This window comes from Phocoena sinus, chromosome 2 (assembly GCF_008692025.1).
Source record: "Phocoena sinus isolate mPhoSin1 chromosome 2, mPhoSin1.pri, whole genome shotgun sequence".
Lineage (NCBI taxonomy): Eukaryota > Metazoa > Chordata > Mammalia > Artiodactyla > Phocoenidae > Phocoena > Phocoena sinus.
The window spans coordinates 114,671,051-114,695,717 of NC_045764.1; the positions used below are offsets into that span (position 1 = coordinate 114,671,051).

A 24,667-nucleotide genomic window follows, 5' to 3' on the forward strand; every position below is an offset into this window, starting at 1 on the left:
GAGATTAATCCCTTGTCAGTTCCTTCGTTTGCAAATATTTTCTCCCATTCTCAGGGTTGTTTTTTTGTCTTGTTCAGGGTTTCCTTTGCTTTGCAAAAGGTTTTAAGTTTCATTAGGTCCCATTTGTTTATTTTTGTTTTTATTTCCATTTCTCTAGGTGGTGGGTCAAAAAGGATCTTGCTGAGATTTATGTCATAGAGTGTTCTGCCTATGTTTTCCTCTAAGAGTTTTATAGTGTGTGGCCATACACTTAGGTCTTTAATCCATTTTGATTTTATTTTTCTGTATGGTGTTAGGAAGAGTTCTAGTTTCATTCTTTTACATGTACCTGTCCAGTTTTCCCAGCACCACTTATTGAAGAAGCTGTTTTTCCCCATTGTATACTCTTGCCTCCTTTATCAAAGATAGGGCAACCATAAGTGCGTGGGTTTATCTCTGGGCTTTCTATCCTGTTCCATTGATCTATACTTCTGTTTTTGTGCCAGTACTATACTGTCTTGATTACTGTAGATTTGTAGTATAGTCTGAGGTCCGGGAGCCTGATTCCTCCAGCTCTGTTCTTCTTTCTCAAGATTGCTTTGGCTGTTCGGGGTGTTTTGTGTTTCCATACAAATTGTGAAATTTTTTGTTCTAGTTCTTGAAAAATGCCATTGGTAGCTTGATAGGGATTGCATTGAATCTGTAGATTGCTTTGGGTAGTATAGTCATTTTCACAATGTTGATTCTTCTAACCCTAAAACATGGTATATCTCTCCATCTATTTGTATCATCTTTAATTTCTTTCATCAGTGTCTTATAGTTTTCTGCATACACGTCTTTTGTCTCCTTAGGTAAGTTTATTCCTAGGTAATTTATTCTTTTTGTTGCAGTGGTAAATGGGAGTGTTTTCTTGATTTCAATTTCAGATTTTTCATCATTAGTGTATAGGAATGCAAGAGATTTCTGTGCATTAGTTTTGTATCCTGCTACTTTACCAAATTCATTGATTAGCTCTAGTAGTTTTCTGGTAGCATCTTTAGGATTCTCTATGTATAGTATCATGTCATCTGCAAACAGTGACAGTTTTACTTCTTCTTTTCCAATTTGGATTCCTTTTATTTCTTTTTCTTGTTTGATTGCTGTACCTAAAACTTCCAAAACTATGTTCAATAATAGTGGAGAGAGTGCGCATCCTTGTCTTGTGCCTATTGTGCTATTAGAGGAAATGGTTTCAGTGTTTCACCTTTGAGAATGATGTTGGCTGTGGGTTTGTCATATACGGCCTTTATTATGTTGAGGTACGTTCCCTCTATGCCTACTTTCTGGAGAGTTTTTATCGTAAATGGGTGTTAAATTTTGTTGAAAGCTTTTTGTGCATCTATTGAGATTATCATATGGTTTTTATCCTTCAGCTTGTTAATATGGTGTATCACATTGATTGATTTGTGTATATTGAAGAATCCTTGAATTCCTGGGATAAACCCCCCTTTATCATGGTGTATGATCCTTTTAATGTGCTGTTGGATTCTGTTTGCTAGTATTTTGTTGAGGATTTTTGCATCTATGTTCAACAGGGATATTGGTCTGTAGGTGTCTTTTCTTTTTACATCTTTGTCTGGTTTCGTATCAGGGTGATGGTGGCTTCATGGAATGAGTTTGAGAGTGTTCATTCCTCCCTCTGCTATATTTTGGAAGAGTTTGTGAGGGATAGGTGTTAGCTCTCTCTAAATATTTGATAGAATTCAAATGTAAAGCCATCTGGTCCTGGGCTTTTGTTTGTGGGAAGATTTCTAATCACAGTTTCAATTTCAGTGCTTGTGATTGGTCTGTTTATATTTTCTATGTCTTCCTGGTTCAGTCTCAGAAGGTTGTGCTTTTCTAAGAATTTGTCCATTTCTTCCACGTTGTCCATTTTATTGATATATAGGTGCTTGTAGTAATCTCTCATGATTCTTTGTATTTCTGCAGTGTCAGTCGTTACTTCTCCTTTTTCATTTCTAATTCTGTTGATTTGAAACTTCTCCCTTTTTATCTTGATGAGCCTGGCTAGTGGTTTATCAATTTTGTTTATCTTCTCAAAGAATCATCTTTTTTTATTATTTCTTATATTCTTTTATTCTGCATTGCATCCAAACATTGTGTTACTTAGATCATTATCTCCACAAAATTCTAATTGCTAAATAAAGCCTATTCCCTAGATATCAATTCTCCATACCTAACGAAAATGGCATTTTATAGAGCTCTTAGATACTATATCCCAGGAAGCATATGCAGCATAAAGGTGGCCAATATTCAGAAGCTAGATTTTCTTGTACTGCCCAAGTGATCAGGAATAACCAAAACATTTTAAATGAATGAAAATTATTTATGGTCTAAAAAACACTTGAGGATAAATCTGAGGAATACAAAATATAGGAGAAAAAAATAAGCATGGAATGCATTCTGTATCATCCAGTAATTTTGCTACAGTGAGTCCGTTTTCAAGGCAGGTTCCTAGGTTTTTACGGCTTATAATGTAAACCTTTATGAGAAGATTCTGACTTTGAGAAATGACGTGTGGAATTATGCTGGTTTGTAAAATGAGTGTAATCCGAATCCTCAGCCTCTGTCATGGTAGGTGGTAGTGGCTGTGCTGGCCTGTCATTCTTAGAATGGTGAGGTTCATCACTCTCTTTTGACTTTGAGTGTGCTGATTTAGCTGTCTTGTGCTTCCACTCGGGGTCATGCTTTCTTTTGTCCAAAGATGATTTCTCCTATTCCCTGGCTTTCTTGTAAGCTTTCTTTTCTTCAGCCATTAGAAGTCTAGCGATTTCCTCATCCTGAGCTACCTGAGCTCCTCTCCTGTCCACCTGGGTAGCCAAAATTTCTTCTTCTTGCAGTTTTCTGGCAATTTCAGCATCATACCATTTCTGACCCCCTGTTGGTCACTCGTGATGGAGTAGAGACCGCTTCCTTCATCACTCTGGGCTTCATTCCTCCATCTTCATAATAGTAACTATCACCATAAGCATTGGCTCCAGGGGACTCTGGAAAGTGTTTATTTCGCTTTTTCTCTTCCTGTAACTCTTTTTCTTGCAAGAGTCGAGCTATGTCCTCATCCTTCTTCTCCTGAATGTGTCGTCTCTCGGCCTCAATAGCCAGCTTCTCCTGAATCTCCTGAGCAATTTCACAGTCTTGTTGTTCACTGAGCTTTTTGGAGACTGAGTAATCAACTTCCATGATTTTCCCATGCAATTCTACTTTACCTCTCCATTGTGCTAATCCGGGCTCCGAAGGCTCCGCTGCGCTCCCCTCCCTGCCCTCTCCTGCTGGTGGCCCTGGTGAGACCCGCCGAAGTCCCCCGGGGGCCGCTTCCGCGAGAGCCAGGTTCCTGCCTGCTTCTGGTCACCTTGACCTCGCCGCCGCCCCGCCCCCCACCCCGCGCGCCGGTGGGGAAGGGGCTCTGGCCAGGCCGAGGTTCGGGGGGTGCAGAACGTGTTCTGGGGGCGAGCGTGGCTCCCAAGAATCATCTTTTAGTTTTATTGATCTTTGCTATTGGTTCCTTCTTTTCTTTTTCATTTATTTCTGATGTGATATTTATGATTTCTTTCCTTGTGCTAACTTTGGGGTTTTTTTGTTTTTCTTTCTCTAACTGCATTAGGTGTAGGTTACGTTGTTTATTTGTGATTTTTCTTTTTTCTTGAGATAAGATTGAATTGCTATAAACTTCCCCCCCAGAACTGCTTTTGCTGCATCCCATAGGTTTTGGGTCATCATGTTTTCATTGTCATTTGTTTCTAGGTAGTTTTTGATTTCCGCTTTGATTTCTTCAGTGATCTCTTGGTTATTTAGTAGTGTATAGTTTAGCCTCCATGTGTTTGTATATTTTACAATTATTTCCTGTAATTGATATCTAGTCTCATAGCGTTGTGGTCACAAAAGATACTTGATACAATTTCAATTTTCTTAAATTTACCAAGGCATGATTTGTGACCCAAGATGTGATCTATCTTGGAGAATGTTCCATGAGCACTTGAGAAGAAAGTGTATTCTGTTGTTTTTGGATGGAATGTCCTATAAATACCAATTAAGTCCATCTTGTTTAATGTATCATTTAAAGCTTGTGTTTCCTTATTTATTTTCATTTTGGATGAGCTGTCCATTGGTGAAAGTGGGGTGTTAAAGTCCCCTACTATGTTTGTCGATTTCCCCTTTTATGGCTGTTAGCATTTGCCTTATGTATTGAGGTGCTCCTATGTTGGGTGCATAAATATTTACAATTGCTTTATCTTCTTCTTGGATTGATCCCTATATCATTGTGTAGTGTCCTTCACTGTCTCTTGTAATAGTCTTCATTTTAAAGTCTATTTTGTCTGATATAAGAATTGCTACTCCAGGTTTTTTTTGATTTCCATTTGCATGGAATATCTTTGTCCATCCCCTCACTTTCAGTCTGTATGTGTCCCTAGGTCTGAAGTGGGTCTCTGTAGACAGCATATGTATGGGTCTTGTTTTTGTATCCATTCAGCCAGTCTCTGTCTTTTGGTTGGAGCATTTAATCCATTTACATTTAAGGCAATTATTGATATATATGTTCCTATAACCATTTTCTTAATTGTTTTGGGTTTGTTTTGTAGGTCTTTTTTCCTTCACTCGTGTTTCCTGCCTAGAGAAGTTCCTTTAGCATTTGTTGTAAAGCTGGTTTGGTGGTGTTGAATTCTCTTAACTTTTGCTTATCTGTAAATGTTTCAATTTCTCTCTTGAATCTGAATGAAATCCTTGCTCGGTAGAGTAATCTTGGTTGTAGGTTTTTCCCTTTCATCACTTTAAATATGTCCTGTCACTAGTTTCTGGCTTGCAGAGTTTCTGCTGAAAGTTCAGCTGTTAACCTTATGGGGATTCCCTTCTATGTTATTTCTTGCTTTTCCCTTGCTGCTTTTAATATTTTTTCTTTCTATTTAATTTTTGATAGTTTGATTAATATGTGTCTTGGTGTGTTTCTCCTTGGATTTATCCCATATGGGACTCTCTGTGCTTCCTGGACTTGATTGACTATTTCCTTTCCTATATTAGGGAAGTTTTCAACTATAATCTCTTCCAATATTTTCTCAGACCCTTTATTTTTCTCTTCCTCTTCTTGGACCCCTATAATTTGAATGTTGGTGTGTTTAATGTTGACCCAGAGGTCTCTTAGACTGTCCTCAGTTCTTTTCATTCTTTTTTCTTTATTTTGCTCTGCAGTAGTTATTTCCACTATTTTATCTTCCAGGTCCCTTATCCGTTTTCTGCCTCAGTTATTCTACTATTGATTCCTTCTAGAGGATTTTTAGTTTCATTTATTGTGTTGTTCATCATTGTTTGTTTGCTCTTTAGTTCTTCTAGGTCCTTGTTAAACGTTTCTTGTATTTTCTCCATTCTTTTTCCAAGATTTTGGATATCTTTATTATTATTACTCTAAATTCTTTTTCAGGTAGACTGCCTATTTCATCTTCATTTGTTTGGTGTGGTGGGCTTTTACCTTGTTCCTTCATCTGCTGCATATTGCTCTATCTTCTCATTTTGCTTAATTTACTTACTGTGTTTGGGGTCTCCTTTTCGCAGGCTGCAGGTTTGTACATCCTGTTGTTTTTGGTGTCTGCCCCCAGTGGGCAAGGTTGGTTCAGTGGCTTGTGCAGGCTTCCTGGTGGAGGGGACTGCTGTCTGTGTTCTGGTGGGTGGGGCTGGATTTTGTCTTTCTGGTGGGCAGGGCTGTGTCCATTGGTGTGTTTTTGGGTGTCTGTGAACTTAGTATGATTTTAGGCAGCCTCTCTGCTAATGGGTGGGGTTGTGTTCCTGTCTTACTAGTTGTTTGGCATAGGGCATTCAGCACTGGAGCTTGCTGGCCGTTAGGTGGAGCTAGGTCTTAGCATTGAGACAGAGATCTCTGGGAGAGCTCTCGCCGACTGATATTATGTGGGGCCAGGAGGTCTCTGGTGGTCCAGTGTCCTGAACTCAGCTCTCCCACCTCAGAGACTCAGGCCTGACACCGGGCCAGAGCACCAAGACCCTGTCAGTCACATAGCTGCCTTGAGTCATGTGTACTGTGTTTTGATGATTTCAACACCACAGTGCTCTCTCAGGGCTGCCTACTTGAAGTAGCTCCCACTGTGGAAACTCCCTTCATAGAATTTTAATGGAGCAATTTGTGTAATTGTTTAAAAATTTGCTCTCCCACTATCCTGTATCCCATCTTCTTGCAAAATACTCAGTACAAAATGCCCTCAGTAGGGCTTCCCTGGTGGCACAGTGGTTAAGAATCCGCCTGCCAGTGCAGGGGACTCGGGTTCGAACCCTGGTCCCGGAAGATCCCACATGCCGCAGAGCAACTAAGCCCGTGCTCCACAAGTATTGAGCCTGTGTGCCACAACTACTGAAGCGTGTGCACCTAGAGCCCGTGCTCGGCAACAAGCACTGCAATGTGAAGTCCAGGCACCACAATGAAGAGTAGCTCCCTCTCACCACAACTAGAGAAAGCCCACACGCAGCAACAAAGACCCAATGCAGCCAAAAATAAATAAATTTATTTATTTCAAGAAAAAAGAAAGCCTCAATAAATATCTGTTGTATAGAAGAATGATTGTCAGTTCCCCTCCCTTTCTCTTGCAAGGCACTTAGTAAATGTTTAGTAAATGAATGAAATAATTTTAGAAAATAAAAATTGTAACATATCATTAATAATAATTATATGACTGGCTCACCTGAGGAAAAGAGGAAACACTATTGCAAAACAAAGTGGTATTAATGTAATTTAGAGATAGCATGTGCAGCCCACTGCCTGATTTTCTCTATAAAAGTGTAAGCTCTCCCCACTGGAGACATATTTATTTTGAAAAGAAAAACTCAGAAAATTCTCTTTGAAATATTGCTTGTGGAAACTAGAATTCAAACTTAAGTTTAAAATCATGAACGTCCCAAGGTCATCATCAATCTCCCAAATGTGAGTGTTACATTACTATTTGTAATGTAATGTAATACATGTAATACATTACATTACTATTTATTATAAAGTCAGGTTTATTCGAATTTAAGAGATTTTAAAAAACGAATAGATTTTTAAATAGACTTTATTTCTGTAGTTTAGTTTTAAGTTCACAGTGAGAGGAAGATGCAGAGATTTCCTGTATGCTCCCTCCCCCCACACATGCACAGCCTCCCTCATTTAGCAACATTCCCCACGAGAGTGGTACATTTGTTACAGTTGGTGAACCTACATTGACATATCATTGTCACCCAAAAACCATAGTTTACATTAGGGTTTGCTTTTGGTGATACCCATTTTATGGGTTTGGACAAATGTATAATGACATGTGTCCACTATTATAGCATCATACAGAGTATTTTCATAGCCCTAAATATCCTTTGTGCTCCACCTATTCACCCCTCCCTCTAACCCCTGGCAACCACTGATCTTTTTACTGAACAGACTTATTTTTTAAAACAATTTAAAATGTACAGGAAAATTGGGTCAATAGTATGAAGGGTGCCCATTTGCCCAACTGCTGCAGTTTCCCCTGTTATTAACATCTGATATTAGTATGGTGTATTTATTACATTAAAAAAACCAGTAATGATATGTTATTATTAACTAAATTCCATAGTTTTATTTTTATCTAATGTCCTTTTTCTGTTCCATGATCTTATCCAGGATACCTTATTACATTTAGTTATTATTTCTCCTTAGGCTCCCTTTGGCTGTGATAATTTCTCATATTTTCCTTGGTTTTGATGACCTTAAGAGTTTTGAGGAGTACTGGTCAGGTTTATTGAAGGATGCCCTTCTACTGAAATTTGTCAGGTGTTTTTCTCATGATTAGACTAAGGTTTTGGGTTTGGGGGAGGAAGATCATGGAGGTAAAGTACCATTTTCCTCACATCATATCAATGGTACATGCTATCATCCTGACCTCCACTGTTGATGTTGACCTAGATCACCTGACGGAAGTATTGTCCGTTACATTTTGTAATGGACATTGTACATAATGTACAAGTATTGTACATTAAAGGTTTCTTTAATGTAAAGTGTTTTGTTTTGTTTTGTTTTTGGCTTTTCCATACCATACTCTTTGGAGGGAAATCACTGTGTGCAGTCATTATTAGCTGATTACATTTATTATAAAAGCTGTACATTTACTTCCAGTACTTTAGACATGGTATCCGTTTTAGTTTCATTACTTGTGAATGAGAAGGTTGAAATTCCAACTGTGTTGCAATAGTAACAGGAGAATGCTTACCAATTGAATCCTAATGAGACACGAATGGCAAGGAACTGAAGTTAGCAGTTAGAAAATTAAGAACCAAAAGAAGTGATCAAGAGAGAGACCAGCAGTTCTCAAAACTCTTTGTCTCAGGATCGAAATTATTGAGGACCCCCAAAGAGCTTTTGCTGATTTATTACATTATTAAAAATTAAACCTGAGGAAACTACAAAATCCGGTTGAAAGGAATCAACTATATAAATAAGTGGAGAGATATTTCATGTTCATGGAATGGAGCATTCAATTTTTTAAAGATGTCAATTCTTCCAAACTTGATCTATAGAGTGAACACAATACAAATCAAAATTCCAGGAAGCTATTTTGTAGGTGTCAACACACTGATTCTAAAATTTATGTGGAGGGACTTCCCTGGTGGTAGAGTGGTTAAGATTCCGAGCTTCCATTGCAGGGGGCGTGTTCAATCCCTGGTCGGGGAACTAAGATCCCGCATGCCGTGCAGTGTGGCCAGATAAATAAATAATAAAAAAATTAAAGTTTATGTGGAAAGGTAAAAGATCCAGAATAGACAACACAACACTGAAAAAGAATAAAGTTGCTACAACCTGATTTCAAAACTCACTATACAACTATAGTAATCAAGAGAGTGTTGTACTGGTGAAAGAATAGATACAGCAATCAATGGAACAGAATATGGAGCCCAGAAATAGACCACACAAATATAGTCAACTGGCATTTGACAAAGGAGCAAAGGCAATTCAATGGAGAAAAGATAATCTTTTCAACAAATGTGCTGAAACGAGTGACATCCACATGCAAAAAAATAAGCCTAGACACAGACCTTACACCTTTCACAAAAGTTAACTCAAAACGGAGGACACATAAAAGTAAAGTGCAAAACTGTAAAACTACTAAAAGAAAACAGAAAATCTAGGTGAGCTTTCATTTGGTGATGAGGTTTTAGGTATAGCACCAAAAGCATAACCCATGACAGAAAAAAACTGATGTTAGATTTTATTAAAATTAAAGTTTCTGCTGTGGGAAAGACACGGTTAAGGGAATCACAAGATAAGCCATAGACTTGCAGAAAATCTTTGCAAAACACATATCTGAAAAAGGACTTGTTTAAAACATGTTGGGTTGGCCAAAAGTTTCGTTCGTTTTTTTCTGCAAGATGGCTCTAGTAGCACTTAGTTGTCTTTAACTTCATTAGAAACAATTTTATTAGATTGTATTGTGACAGCTGTTATATCAGTGTGCATTAAAAAAAACATCAAAATTGGTGAATTTTTGTGTAGTCATTTTAATATTGAAGATGGAAGAAAAAAGCAACATTTTTGGCATATTATGCCTTTTGAGAAAGGTAAAAAAGCAACTGAAACACAAAAAAGATTTGTTCAGTGTATGGATAAGGTGCTGTGACTGATCGGACGTGTCAAAAGTGGTTTGTGAAGTTTCATGCTGGAGATTTCTCGCTGGACGATGCTCCAGGCTCGGTTAGAACAGTTGAAGTTGATAGTGATCAAATTGAGACATTAACTGAGAACAATCAATGTTATACCACGCGGGAGATAGCCGTTATACCCAAAATATCCAAATCAAGCGTAGAAAATCATTTGCACCAACTTGGTTATGTTCATTGCTTTGATGTTTGGGTTCCACATAAGTTAAGCAAAAAAAACCTTCTTGACCATATTTCCACATGCAAGTCTCTACTGAAACATAACGAAAACTTTCCGTTTTTAAAACAAAATGTGACGGGTGATGAAAAGTGGATACTGTACAATAATGTCGAATGGAAAAGATCGTGGGGCAAGCGAAATGAACCACCACCAACCACACCAAAAGCCGGTCTTCATCCAAAGAAGGTGATGTTGTGTATATGGTGGGATTGGAAGGGAGTCCTCTATTATGAGCTCCTTCCGGAAAACCAAATGATTAATTCCAACAAGTACTGCTCTCAATTAGACCAACTGAAAGCAGCCCTTGACGAAAAGCCTCCAGAATTAGTCAACAGAAAATGCATAATCTTCCACCAGGATAATGGAAGACAGCATGTTTCTTTGATGACCAGGCAAAAAATTGTTACAGCTTGGCTGAGAAGTTCTGATTCATCTGCTGTATTCACCAGACATTGCACCTTTGGATTTCCATTTATTTAGGTCTTTACAAAATTCTCTTAATGCAAAAAAGTTCAATTCCCTGGAAGACTGTAAAAGGTACCTGGAACAGTTCTTTGCTCAAAAAGATAAAAAGTTTTGGGAAGATGGAATTATGAAGTTGCCAGAAAAATGGCAGAAGGTAGTGGAACAAAAGGGTGACTATGTTGTTCAATAAAGTTCTTGGTGAAAATGTGTCTTTTGTTTTTACCTAAAAACCGAAGGAACATTTTGGCCAACCCAATACAGCGAACTCTCAAGAAAACAAGTGACCCGATTAAAAAATGGGCAAAAGACTGGATAGACACCTTACCAAAGAAGATATACAGATGGCAAATAAGCATATGAAAAGATCTTCAATATCATTTATCATTAGGGAATCACAAATTAAAACAACAGTAAGATACTATTGCACACATATTAGAATGACGAAAACTCAAAACAAATGCTGCATCAAATGCTGGTGGGAATGCAGAGCACAGGAACTCTTATTCATTGCTTGTGGGACTGTAAAACGGTACAGCCTGCTTTGGAAGACAGATTGGCAGTTTCTTATAAAGTTAAACATATTCTTACAATATGATCCAGCAATTACACTCCAGATATTTACCCAATTGATTTGAAAATATGACCTCACCAAAATTTGCACACAAATATTTGTATTATCTTTATTCGTAACTCCAAAAATTGGAAGAACCAAGATGTCCTTTAATAGGTGAGTGAATAAAAAAACTGTGTTACACCCATACAATGGGATACTATTCATCAACGAAAAAAAATCAAGCCATGAAAACACAGGAATGAATCTTAAGTGCTTATTACTAAGTGAAAGAAGCCAGTCTGAAAAGGCCACATACTTTATGATTTTAATTATATGACATTCTGGAAAAGACAATGTTATACCAACAGTAAAAATCAGTGGTTGCCAGAGGCTTGGAGAAGAGGAAAGAGGGGCGAATAGGTGAAGCAGTGGGGATTTTTTAGAGTGGTGAAATAATTCTATATGATATTGTAATTGTGGATACTTGACTCTGTGCATTTATCAGTACTCGTAGAATCTTATAGAACATAGAATGAACCATAATGTATGCAAATTTAAAAAATCAATTAGAAGGTCAGAGGATCCCAGGTTGGAACACAGAATGTGACAAAGTAACTGTATTACAATGTATGCAACAGCTTCACTGAAGAAGGTAGGGAAAACATACTCATTTGAAAATGAGAGGAATCTGTAAGACTGAAGACTAAAGAAAATGTACATAAACACTGTACTCTAGTTGATTAAGTCCTTACCCCCATGGGGGTATGGCTTAAGAGTTTTGATACTGGTATACATGTATATTGGAATTAAATAATTACGTAAGTGGATGGCCGATGGCAGGACCCAAGCTTCTTCTTATTGGAGTGGGAATCTTTCAGATAAGCCCAGGGAGGAGGGTAGAATCATCCATGTGGTAGTGGATTCGAGTTTGAGACGTCATCAGGAACTCATGTTTAGCTTAATGTAGATAGTTACATATAGAAATATTTATAGACAGGAATATAGATGGATTAGTAAACACATTTATATTTCCTTGCTCATCAGCTGAGAGGGCTTAGAAGCAATGACACCCTAGTAGCAGTAAGCATACCTAACACCCAGATGATGGTTTTTTTAGTACCATTTTCCAATTAAAAAAAAAAAAGGAAACAAGGCTCTTTGGAATAATGTATTGTTCTAGGCCTGGAGCTGATTCTAGGTCTCATATACAAGATGAGCCTGGAACATTTTGTAGTGACAGAAATAAGGAAATGCTACACACACACACATATACACACACACGCACAAATTATAGGAGTACATCAACTGAAAGAGCACCTAATGGTCAAAGTTGAGACAATGTGAACAACAAAATAAATAAAGTAGTATTAGATTATAACACAAAATATAAAATAAACATCCATGAGTCCATACTGATATAAATAATGACTGAATAAAAAATAAATGAGGGAGAAGAGACAAATCTCCCATGCAAAAAGAATTCCAAAGAATTTATGTAGATACCCAAGGAGATGAGAATAACTCCCTACTTCTTAGGTGTGGTCTGCACATAACGAGTTTCTTCCAAAGAGTACAGTATGGAAGGGGCAGGGGGAGTAACTTTACATTGGAGAAAGGGAAATTTTTTTTTAAAACTCTATTGCACTCATGTATTTATTTGGCTGCCCAGGGTCTTATTTGAGGCACGCGGCATCTTCATTGCGGCACACGGGATGTTTTTATTTGCGGCATGCGGGATCTTTTTTCTTTTTTTTTAGTCGCGGCATGCGGGATGTAGTTCCCTGACCAGGGATCAAACCCGGGCCCCCTGCATCGGGAGTGCGGAGTCTTAACCGCTGGACCACCAGGGAAGTCCCCAAAGGGGGAATATTTTAATTTTTTTCGGATAATTGTGGTCACTATGCTAAAACTAACCTAAACTAAAACTCAACGATTGGTGCTTTCTTAAAGATTAGTAGTAATGTGGATTATGAAAGCATATCGGTAAACTTTTTGTATTCTTTACATTAAAATCTCGCACTTTAAATGGATCTTTTACCCATGCATAATTTTGTAACATTATACATTTGCCATTTGGAAAATAATTGTTCACTGATATACAGATATTCCAAATGTTAATACATTTCATTAAACAATGTAAGTATTTTAAAAAGCATATACATCAGAAAATCCTTTAAGTATTAAAAGGTTGTCATAATCACTATGGTGAATAAAAGTTTTCCAAATTCCTAATTATCATTTGGAAGCTTGAATTTTATCTTTCGTAACAAATACTGTCACCTGTTTTACTAAAAGTGACAGGCTCACTTTGTTTATTTGATTTTTTGTGAAAATGTTTGCCTGATAACCAAGTCTGAATAACTAGTTTGTCAGCTCTTTCAAGTAAAACTGCCATTCCTTGAATCAAGTTGCTAGGTTAGCTCACAACTGAATCGCACACGTGCTTTTCCTGAAGACCACCATTGTACTTCAGTATGTAGGTTTTGCCACAGAAAATATTAAAAAGATGTACTCAGTGCCTGGGATCTCATAAAGAGTAAATTTTCCTACTTCATCAAGGACATTCATAAGTGAAACTGGCAATGAAGAATACAATGAATATTAGTATGGTTTGGTACCACTGCCTTCTCGCTATTGTGCCAACCATTTTACCTATCATTGCTTTTGCATCATTGGTTCCGATGTCAAAACATTTTGTAATTTCTTTCTGTTTAATTTCACAGATTATGATTGAATTTTTAGAGAAAACAGGTAACATTCACACACAAGTCAAGAAGCATTAGAAGAACTAGGAATGTAATACACAATGTGATAAATATAATTAACACTGCTGTTATGAAAGTTGAGTGTAAATTCTAAAGAGTTCTCATCGCAAGGAAAAATATATTTTTGTATTTCTTTAATTTTGTACCTATGTGAGATGATGGATGTTCCCTAAACTTATTGTGATAATCACTTCTTGTAAATCAAATCATTATGATGTATACCTTAAACTTTTGCAGTGTTGTCAAGTATATCTCAATGAAACTGGAAGAAATAAAGAAGCACTGGAAGAAATTTTGTGATTGGTTAAGGACAGATAGCGCTGAAAATAATATACAGTGAGTATAGAACTTCTTAAGTGAAATATATTTTTCATGAGATTTGTTGACGCAAAGGCTGCTGACATTATTTATTAGCATAAGGAAATAAATCGAATTCAAAGAGAAGGGAGATAAGTAAACTATGTTGTATATCCTCTTTCTCATGCCCCATATTTAATCCATTATTAAGTTTTGTTGATTTTTATCTTCCACTATCTCAAATTTGTCCATTTCTTTTCTCCACACAGCCTCTACTCCTGTCCAAGCCACCATTATCTCACCTCAACATCTGATTGACCTATTCCTTTCCCTGTTCCTATCCAGTCCATTTTCCAATAAGCAACCAGTGATCTGATCTTAAATTAATGTAATCTTACCACTAGTCTAATCGTATAATCCCTTCTTACAAACTTTTTTTTTTCTAAAGATCTGATCTTAAATTAGTGTAATCTTACCACTAGTCTAATCGTATAATCCCATCCTATAAACTTCCTAAGGGCAACCCACTGCATTTAGGATCAAAAATAAATAAAAATCATATATCCTTATTGTAATCTACCAGGCCCTGTGAGATGTGGCCTTTCCCTAACTTACCCACCTCACCTTGTACCCCTTTCACCCTTATATGCTGATTGTCCATAGTGATCTCTTAATTCCTCAAACATGAACACGAGAAAGCTCTTTTCTACATCAGGATTTTTACATATGCCGTTCCCTCGGTTTATAATATTCCCCCTTCCCTCCCTTCTAGATGGGCTAATTCCAACCTATCTCTCAGGTATTAGCTGAAATATTACTACTTTGGAGAGGTCTTACCTGACACCCACTCCTACAGGTCTCTGTGTTATACTCTCATAACATCAGCAGAGAGCACACCTTAATTTGTATAGTTAACTTTTTAATATTTATCTCTTTGCTTTTCTCTAAGCTCTGTAAAAGCAGAGGCTGTATCTGTTTTGTTGTGTATCTCTTGAAACCACAGTACGGGACATATAATATACATTCAATAAATATTATAGTTAATATATAAGTGAATATGAGAGGGAACTTTTGACAAGAATAGATAAGAAATTATGATGGGAGATTTAAAAATATTTCATTCACTGCTTCCTTTAAAAAGACACACACATTTTAAAGACAAGAAAATTAACTGTCTGTTGTAGTCAGAACTCTTTCAACCGAAAGTAACAAATAACCAATCAAAACCTCTTCAATTAGAAGAGGAATTCAGGGACTTCCCTGGAGGTCCAGTGGTTAAGACTCAACAAAGAAAAGGAATTCATTGGTTCATGTAACTGAAAGTCTGAGGATTAACATTGAACACACGTGGATGCAGGTGCTTAAATAATGTCACCAGGAGTCTTCTATTTTAGCTTTGTTTCTCCTTTCTGTTGGTTCCCATGCCTGCTTCCCTGTTTCCCCCAGTCATATATGGAGGGAGAAATGGCCCTAGTAAAGCTAGGCTCATAGGCTTAATAGAAGTTTTAATTTCAAAAGATGGAAACTTCTTCCTGATAGAGCCAATAAAAGTTCTGGCAATGCCCATCATGGCCTAGGTTGGTCCACATCTCCATCCCTGAACCAGGAGAACATAATATTCTGATTGGTCACCTGAACCATATGGGATGAATGGAGCAGAGGGGGCTCTCGAAGGGAAAAATCAAGGAGCTATTGCTTCAAAAAGGGGGTAGATACTGAGGGGGATAAAAGATACCCACTTTAACTATACAGAAAAATTATCTGAAGAGGAAAAATACACATTAAAAATAAAACTGCATATAAAATACTTGCCCTTGAGAAAAATCTTAAGAGAAAAGGAAAATTTCTATACTAAAAAACAAAAACTCAGATATTGACTACAGAAAAGCACGTGATAATTTGAGCTATGAGATAGTGGAATAATAATAATAATATAAATATGCTAATAGGAATGTTATCAAATTTATAGTTGAACTAATCCAAGAACTAATTTCTGCAAATAGACAATTAATACAAGGTTGGGCCCTGTACCAGTCAACAGGCTATTTCAAGCACCTTTAGATGGTTTCGTTCTTAAGCAATTGAAATCATGGACTCATATCATTGATAATAAATTGGTCTCATTTAGTTGTCAATGTAGATCTCTAAAGACCTAGATTTAGTTTGAATGATTAAAATGTTTACGCTGATTTGAATATTAGCCATTAGTCGCTGCCTCTGGTCTCCTGCGTTTGTTTTTCAAGTTATCAGCATCTGGCCTGGGTCAATCAGCAGCAAGGTTTGTGGCTGTATAGCTGATGTCTCAGCTCCACCACGTGGTAGTGGTTGAAATTAAGTTTGCTTCCCTTTAGGGGCAGGATCTGCTGATTAAAAACAAGTAAGCACAAGGAATATAATTAGTGTAAATCAGAGTAAAAAATGGGCATAAAGCTTCCTCCCTACATCTACTTTATTCCAGACAAAGATGAAATTGAAAATTAGATACACAGAAATTTTAATCTTTTCTTCCTGTCCCCTAGGATATACTCCCTGGATTCACATGCCCCACTTTGGAGACCACTGACCTAGAGAAATCCTCGCACACATGCCCCAAAAGATAAATACAAGAATATTCATTGAGGCAACTGTTTTTAATAGTGAAAACATTGGAAGCAACCTAACCATCCATTAACAGGTAAGTGAGTAAAGTTTTTAATATTCATTCAATGGAATATATGTATTCAAGGGACTACCTTAGAGCAGGTTAAAATAACTGGATTTAGAGCTACCTGTATCATAATAGATACATCTCAAAAACATTGCTGAGGGACTGGTGGTCCAGTGGTTAAGACTCCACGCTCCCAACACAGGGGGCCCGGATTCGACCCCTGGTCAGGGAACTAGATCCTGCGTGCCGCAACTAAAGATCCTGCGTGCTGCAACTAAGACCCAGTGCAGCCAAATAAATACATATTAAAAAATTGTTGAGGAAAAAGGAAGTTGTAGCATGATATGTAGTGTATGAGACTACTTTAAAACATGTTAGACAATCCTTTCTATTATTTATGGATACATAATATACAAAAATGGTATGTACACATGCACAGCAATCAAAAACACTGAAGTCAGAATAATGGTTACTCTGGAGAGGGAAGGAGAAAACTGGGACAGAAGAGGGGTCTGGAGAAAATGTGGTAAAATTCTAAGATTTGACAAAGCTTAGAGAGCAATACTGTGTTACATATATAATATTCTGAATACCTTTCTATGTGTTTAAATTATCATGTAATATTAAAATATTTAATAAGACAGATTGAAAAAAGTTACCCCAGAGAAGGTATGGGAGGAAAACTAGAAAGAAAAAGCCAGGATTATTTTATGTCTACTCTGTACCAGAGCAAACCGAGTAGGAAATGGAGTGGTATAGGATTATTTACATGAATACTAAAATGATCAAGGATTATGATAGGCATACCATGGGAGAGAATGAACCAAGAGCTAAAATCTTCAAAAAATGAGGGGGAATGAGTCTGGGCAGCATGTACATGACAGCCACAAGTAAAGATACTATGTGGTATATGCTGATGACAAGCTGGGTTTTTTTTGGGGGGGAACGATCATCTAGAAGGAACAAGGGGGACATGGAACATACCTACTCCATGACAAGACTCAGTGGGAGTAGGGGTGCAAAGGAAGCAGAGTCCTAGGGGAGAGCACTGTTCCGTTTAGAACAAGAAAGTTAAGGGAACATTTCAGAGAAGAGGTGATGATATAGTAGATTTTGCTGATGACCGACCATGAGTTTTAGAAGGCTTTCAATAAATGAGTGCATATGGATGGATTAATGAAAAGTGAGATTTAAAATGTATCTAATGATTGTGTAAGCCCTACATGAAATGTAAAGTGCTACATAAATGGAAGGCATCATTCCTATCTATTAATATGCCTCGACTGAGGAAACTTCATTCTGTGTTCATGGTTTTCTTCACATTAATTTGTACTTTCTACATTGACAACATTCTTTTCCAGCCTTATTCATTTTTTTCCCCTTATGGTTCCTCTTACACTCCCTAGGCATCTTTTCTAAAATCTGTTTGGGGAGAGGAGAGAGAAATTACCCTTTTAAGCAAAACACCATCATGCAACTCTAATTGTATAATCTCCCATTATTTTGTCTGCCTTAAACATAAATATAGTGATGACAGGAATTTTAGAGCTGGAAGATAACTTATTATTTTATTTATTTATTTATTTATATATTTATGGCTGCATTGGGTCTTTGTTTCTGCATGCGGGCTTTCTTTAGTTGAGGCAAGCGGGGGTTACTCTTTGTTGTGGTGCGTGGGCTTCTCATTGCGGTGGCTTCTCTTGTGGAGCAGAGCACGGGCTCTAGGCATGCGGGCTTCAGTAGTTGTGGGTTGCAGGCTCAGTAGTTGCAGCATGCAGGCCCTAGAGCAGGTGGGCTTCAATAGTTGCGGCGTGTGGGCTCAGTAGTTGTGGCGCACAGGCTTAGTTGCTCCAAGGCATGTGGGATCTTCCCGGACCAGGGCTAGAACCTGTGTTCCCTGAATTGGCAGGTGGATTCTTAACCACTGCACCACCAGGGAAGCCCCAGAAGAGAACTTAAAGATAACGTTAATACAAACTTCTCATTTTACAAGTGACCAGAGATCGTGTGATTTGCCAAATTGAATTGTTGATTACTAGCAGAACCAGGGCTAGAACCTATGCCTCCTCTCCAACTTCCTTCTGTTTTCCTTTAAACAGCAGAAACATAGAAAGCACCTGTTACAGGGGCACTGTATACTGGTTGTTGAGTGCAGGCTCTGATGTCAGACTACTCAAATTCAAATCTTAAATCTGCTATTTATTAGCTGTGTGGCCTTGGCCAAGTAACCTAACTGCTCTGAGCTTCAGTTTCCACATCTGAAAAATAGAAGGCATAATTTTATATCTACTTCATAGAGTTGTTATAAGGATTAAATGAATTAATGTACTTAAAGCATGTAACAGTGCTTGTCACATAGTGACCAGAAATCTAAGTGATTGTTACTATTTAGCACATACTCTGCTAGCTGCTGATATAACAGAGATTAACAGAGGCCAGGGATTTTATCCACAGCTGTTTTTGTTTGGTCTGGAGTTTAATAAACCAAACCAAACCAAAACAACAGCAAAAAAAAAAAAATGCACTTGAGATAATGTTTACAAATCTGGTTATTTCACATAGAGATCTAAATTTCCAGTTTCTCTTGAAAACTGGAAGATTTGACATCTAGGCCAGAATTCTGATGTAGCAACAATTGGCTAGAGCTAAAAGCAGCTGCCCCACTTTAGTCCACACCACTCACATAATGTACGTGCATGTACTCACATGCTTGCCTCTGAAATTGCATCCCAGAATAAGACAGTCCCTGTTCTCAAGGAATTCACAATCCAATAGGTGAGATGCATCTGCTAAAGAATTCACAATACAGTTTGACAGAAACAAGTACAAAGTTGCAAAGTACAAAGTATAGTAGCAACCTGAAGGAACAGGAGTGTGTACTGAATGGTGGAGGTGCTGCTGGTGATGAACGTTGTCAGGAAAGTGGCTTTGAAAAAAAGGAGTGGAAGAGGGTTGCAGAGAGAATAGGATATGCAAAAACATTGAAATGGGAAACAATTTGTGTGTTTATCAATTGAGGAGTTCAGTTTTGGAGACTACAGTAAGAAGAGTAGGCTGACAAGTAGGCTGACACTAGATAATAAAAGCCCCATAATTTGGATCTAAGCCAAGAGATGGATAGCCCTTGAAATGTTTTCTGTCGTTAAATTCCAAATCTAACTTTAATAAATTTATGCTTGGATACTCTTATCATTCTCTGTCAAATGTCTTTGGGCCTTGTGTTTGAGAAATGCTGTACAACCCACAATATTCTATGAAATCTCTGTCAATAGCAAATTGCCACTTCAGGAAGAAGCCCTGTCTTTATAATTGATAAAATACCGTTTTTAGGTTTGTCTGCAAGTAAAGTTTCCTCATCTGTAAAATGGGTATAATAATAGCAACTACCTCAGGGCTGTTAAATTGAGAATTTAACTCAATATAACTCATTTAAAGAACTTACCAGGGTACCTGATACAGAGTAAAAGTGGTCAATTAGTATGTTATTATGATTATATCTAATGAGTTTTCCTTGTCTATCATCCCTACCGTTGATAAAATATAACATTTCATTAAGTCAAATATGTATTTTTCTTTGAAAACTGAAGTTAAGATTGGTAGCATTTTCAGGCTGCAAATGGTAAAAAATAATGCAAAACATACTAGAGAAAAGTGCCAAGATAAAACTTCCTTTCCTTCCATATTATGGATTGCAAAAGTTTCAAGAACAATTTAAAGACTTTTGTGCAACATAGAAAGTGCAAGTTGCCTGCAGAAATAAATTAAATAATAGTTTATTAGTAGTAAATAAAAGTGCTTAGGTAAAGAGACATTTCTCCAGTTCCCGTATCCTCAAAGAGGAGGAAAAAACCTCAGGCAAAAGACCTTTTCGTCTGACAGAAACATCTTGGATGGCCTGGGAGCTCAATCACTTGGCGGGAAAAGAATAAATACAGACCAAATTCTCACAATCTGTTTCTGTTTAGTTTATAAACTGAGATCGACTCTGGCAGCTTTCGTGCCTTGTGGGACTTGAAGTCCAGAGGGGAGAAGTGATCAGGACTGTTGAAGCTTGGAAGCTGGCGGCCCCTGCAGGTCTGAGCAGTAAGGACTACAACTCCCGACACATACCGCGAGGCCGCGCCGTAATTACCGGCAACCAACCGGACCCGAGCAGGACAAGCTCCAGCCCCAGGCTCGGAGGACTGCCTCCACCAATGGCAGAGCTCCCAGCGCAAAGCCTGTGGGTTAGGTTGTGAGGCTCCGGCGGGGGCGGGGAGGAGCCGAGGGGGTTCAGAAAAAGCTCGGCCGCTGGGTGGGTCGGGGCGTTCGGCGCGCCCTTCTTTGAAGCGGCGGTGGCCGGGCTGGGCGCCGGGAGTGGGAAGCGACGGCGCGGCTGGAAAATGCCAGTCCATTCCCGAGGGGATAAGAAGGAGACGAACCATCACGATGAGATGGAGGTGGACTACGCCGAAAACGAGGGGAGCAGCTCCGAGGACGAGGACACCGAGAGCTCGTCGGTCTCCGAGGATGGAGATAGCTCAGGTACGCGACCCAGCGGGCTGGGACCCCGAGTCCTCGCGTCAGGCTAGCGACAGGCCGCTCTCCGCACGCCGGGCAGCTGCGTCCTGCTGGGAGAACGGGGAGGAGAGAGAGGGAAGGGGCGGAGACTGGCTCCCAGCTCTCCCTGGCACCCGGACTGTTCGCTGGGCGCTGCCCGACTCCTGGCGGGTCCCGGTTGGCGGGGCGGGGCAGGGCCCGGGCCTGGACTCGCCCAGCTCCCGTACGCTGCGCGGTCCTGCTCGCGGTCCGCCCCGCCCTTGGGACCTCTGGGTAGTGCCCGGGGCTATCCGTAGCGAGGAATGTGCCGCATCTTGTCTGGGAGACCCTGCAAATGCCTCCTCTCCCCAGACCACCGACTTCTTATCTTGCACCTTTGCAACCCTTACTTGTCAACGTGGGTGGGTTGTCGGAGCCGAGGGTAGATTTGTATTGGCTCTTGGCTGGCTTAGAATTTTTTAATCTCAGCTTCCAAGTCAGCGTGTCAGCACTTGATATTAGTGCTCTTTCGAGGGGCTGACGTGGGAGCTGGACCGTTTACAGCATCTCTCTGCACTTGTCAAGACTAAGAAGAGCCTAACATCAGGGGTGATTGGGGATCTTCATATGCTTATAAATTGGCTGATTTTTGGCAACTTTGAAATTCTCCAAATCTTTTCTTTCCTGCAATCTTTTATAACTTTGGGCTATTTTAGTTTTGTTTTTTCAGCGGGGAGGTGGGGTGGGGTAGAGGAGGGCAGGTTAACACCACAAGTGAATTTTTGCAAACTTTTAGTAATGGTTATTTTTTAAAAAAGTGGAATTTGTGATTACCTGTATTCTTTTCCTTTTATCCATATGATGAAGATGAGACTTATTTCTTTGTCTTGTCCTGATTTTGGCCATGTGAAGCAAGGATTGATGACAAGTTGATGACAGTCTGTCAGCACCCTGACACCCTCTTTTCAGGTTTCCCTTTCAAAGGAAACCTCCATGGAAGTATGTAATTTCAGTCAATAAATCAACCACCCCAAAATAAGTATTTCTGAGTGACTTCCTTTTGCAGTACTGGGTTCTACTCATTGTGAGCTATAAATAGTTATAATCTGACTGCAATTAAAGAGCTGTCATAGGTCACCACTTGATTAAATTGCCAAACAAATGCTTAACTATAAACAATACTGTAGGAATTGAGGCAGAGGAGATCTTTTCAGTATAGGGTGGTCAGCAAAGGCTAGATGAAGAAGGTGGGGTTACCTAAATTACCTCGAAGAATGGGTAGAACTTGGATTGGAGTGGTAATGTTCAGGTGTTTCTATAGAACAGCGGTCCCCAACCTTTTTGGAACCAGGGACTGGTTTCGTGAAAGATAATTTTTCCACGGACCAGGGAGGGGGGGATGGTTTAGAGATGATTCAAGCCCATTACATTTATTGTGCACATTATTTCTGTTATTATTACATTGTAATATATAATGAAATAATTATACAATTCACCGTAATGCAGAGTCACTGGGAGCCCTGAGCTTGTTTTCCTGCAACTAGATGGTCCCATCTGGGGGTGATGGGAGACGGTGACACCTGTAGTGTGTTGCTTATGTCCAGTCTACTCCGTGATCTCGTTTTGGCTGCTGTCACTGCAGAAAACCCTGCTTCATGAAGATAAGAGTTGGAAATGGAAGCAGGCTTTTCAGTGCTTTTGTGACAATTTCAGGATATTCCGCCTTGACTTTAATCCAGAACGTATGGAGATCTGAAGTTGTCTCAAACGTACTTTTAAGGCCACCGTCATTTGCGATCTCAAGCAGTTGATCCTCTTCTAGCATTGACAAAGTCGATTTCACCTGGCTTATTCACAAATGGTCGCGGATCCATTTCTTCCCAGTTTTGGGGTCTTTTGTGGTTGGGAAGTAATGTTCAACTCTTTAGAAAGCTGAGATAGGTGATCATGCACCAGCTGGGAGAAAGAAGGCCCTGGTTCAGTCTCTTTCAAAATCTCTGCTAATGTTTGAAACATGTCAGAAATCCCAGTGTTCACTTGTCGCCCCCATAATTCCAGTTTGGCTCTGAATGCAGCCACTTTATCTGCCGACTTGAACACAGTTGTCGTTCTCCCCTGAAGTGACAGGTTGGGTTCGTTGAGCAGGTTGAATATGTCACGCAAGTAAGTTTTGCGACCCATTCTGTGTCACTGAAATGTGCTGCCATTGGTGAATGTTTTCCTAAAAGAAATCTCTGGAGTGGCTCTCATAACTCAAAAACTCTGGCCAGTGATATACCTTTAGAAAGCCATCTCACTTCTGTGTATAAGAGAAGACGTGTCCATCTCCTCACAGAGCTGCGTGAACAGACATGAGTTAAGGACATATACTTTAATGTGGTTGATAATTTTAATCATATCCTGAAAAATGTTGTTAAGTTCAGGTGACATTTTTTGGCTAGCCAGCATTTCTCTATGGACGACACAGTGCGTAGACTCACATTCAAAAGCAACCTCTTTGACCCGAGTAGTGAAACCAGAAAGCCGTCCAGTCATGGCAGCCGCTCTGTCCATGCATATACTGACACAAAATGACCAATTCAGTTTTCCTGTTATCATTCAAAGACTTGAATAGTTCTGCAGCTGTGGTGTTGGTTGGCAACAAAAGTGCACATAACATATCCTCATGCACATCCTCCTGAAAAATGTATCACACAAAACAAGCATTGTTGCCTTGTTGTCAATATTGGTAGATTCATCAACCTGGATTGTGTACCACGGTGACTCATTAATCCTCTCTAACAATTGTGCCTTGATATCCTGTGCTATTTCATCAATTCATCTAGTTGCGGTGCTAGCCGGAAGAGGAACACGTGCCACCTTTTGAACTGCATTCTCTCCTAAAAGTTCACGACAAACGTCCTTAGTAGCAGGCAGGATCAACTCTTCACCAATAGTAAAAGGCTTCTTAGTTTTAGCAATACGTTTAGCCACTAAGAATGATGCTCTCAGTGCAGGCACATTTGATGAAGTGGTGGCCTTCAGTAATTGCTTCTGTTCTTCGTGTTCACGTCATTTTCTTTTGAAAAACTCCAAAGACTTGTCTTTTAATGCAGGGTGCTTGGTGTCCATGTTGTGGAGCAGTTTTGAAGGTTTTATGGCTTCCTTGGATAGCCGGTTGCCACATGTTATACAAAGTGGGCTTGGAAAATGTAAATCACCTGTTGCAATGAACCTGTAATTTAAGTAGGACTCTTGGTATTTTCTTTTAAACCCAGCTTTCTTTTTGTTGGTAGTCTTAGAGTCTTCTGCTGTCTCATCATTGGGTCTTTCCCCCTTTTCAAAGAAGCTCTTCAGTGATATTTGTTTTTTACTCATTTTGGCTAGGGTTAGCTTGTGGGCTTACCAAAACTGTGACTGAGACAAGTGCACAGTGGGGGAAAGAAGCACGGACGGAAGTGGTAAATAAAATAATGGGTGGGCCATGCGCGGACTAAAGTAAGTGTCGGATTCTGACTTAAAGCCTGCCACAAGATGCAGCTGTACAATTG

At 39.0% G+C, this 24,667-nt stretch overlaps 1 protein-coding gene and 1 pseudogene across 6 annotated transcripts in view; one reads left to right on the plus strand and one right to left on the minus strand.

Moving 5' to 3' along the window:
* Positions 1–2,145: 2,145 nt before the first annotated feature.
* Positions 2,146–3,198, minus strand: LOC116748610 (annotated as a pseudogene).
* Positions 3,199–16,583: 13,385 nt separating this feature from the next.
* Positions 16,584–24,667, plus strand: part of BRMS1L (BRMS1 like transcriptional repressor) — a 51,014-nt gene continuing 42,930 nt past the window's right edge. Inside the window, exons 1-2 of one of the 6 annotated variants that reach the window (XR_004348690.1) lie at positions 16,584–16,646; positions 20,585–21,143. Coding sequence is in view for 4 of the 6 variants with exons in the window: in XM_032624460.1 (XP_032480351.1) it covers positions 21,002–21,143 (142 nt within the window). In the remaining 2 variants the exon portion in view is untranslated. Of the gene's footprint in view, positions 16,647–20,369; positions 21,144–24,667 lie in introns of those variants that run through there. The other 5 variants (XR_004348689.1, XM_032624460.1, XM_032624461.1 and 2 more) reach the window with 5 other exon arrangements.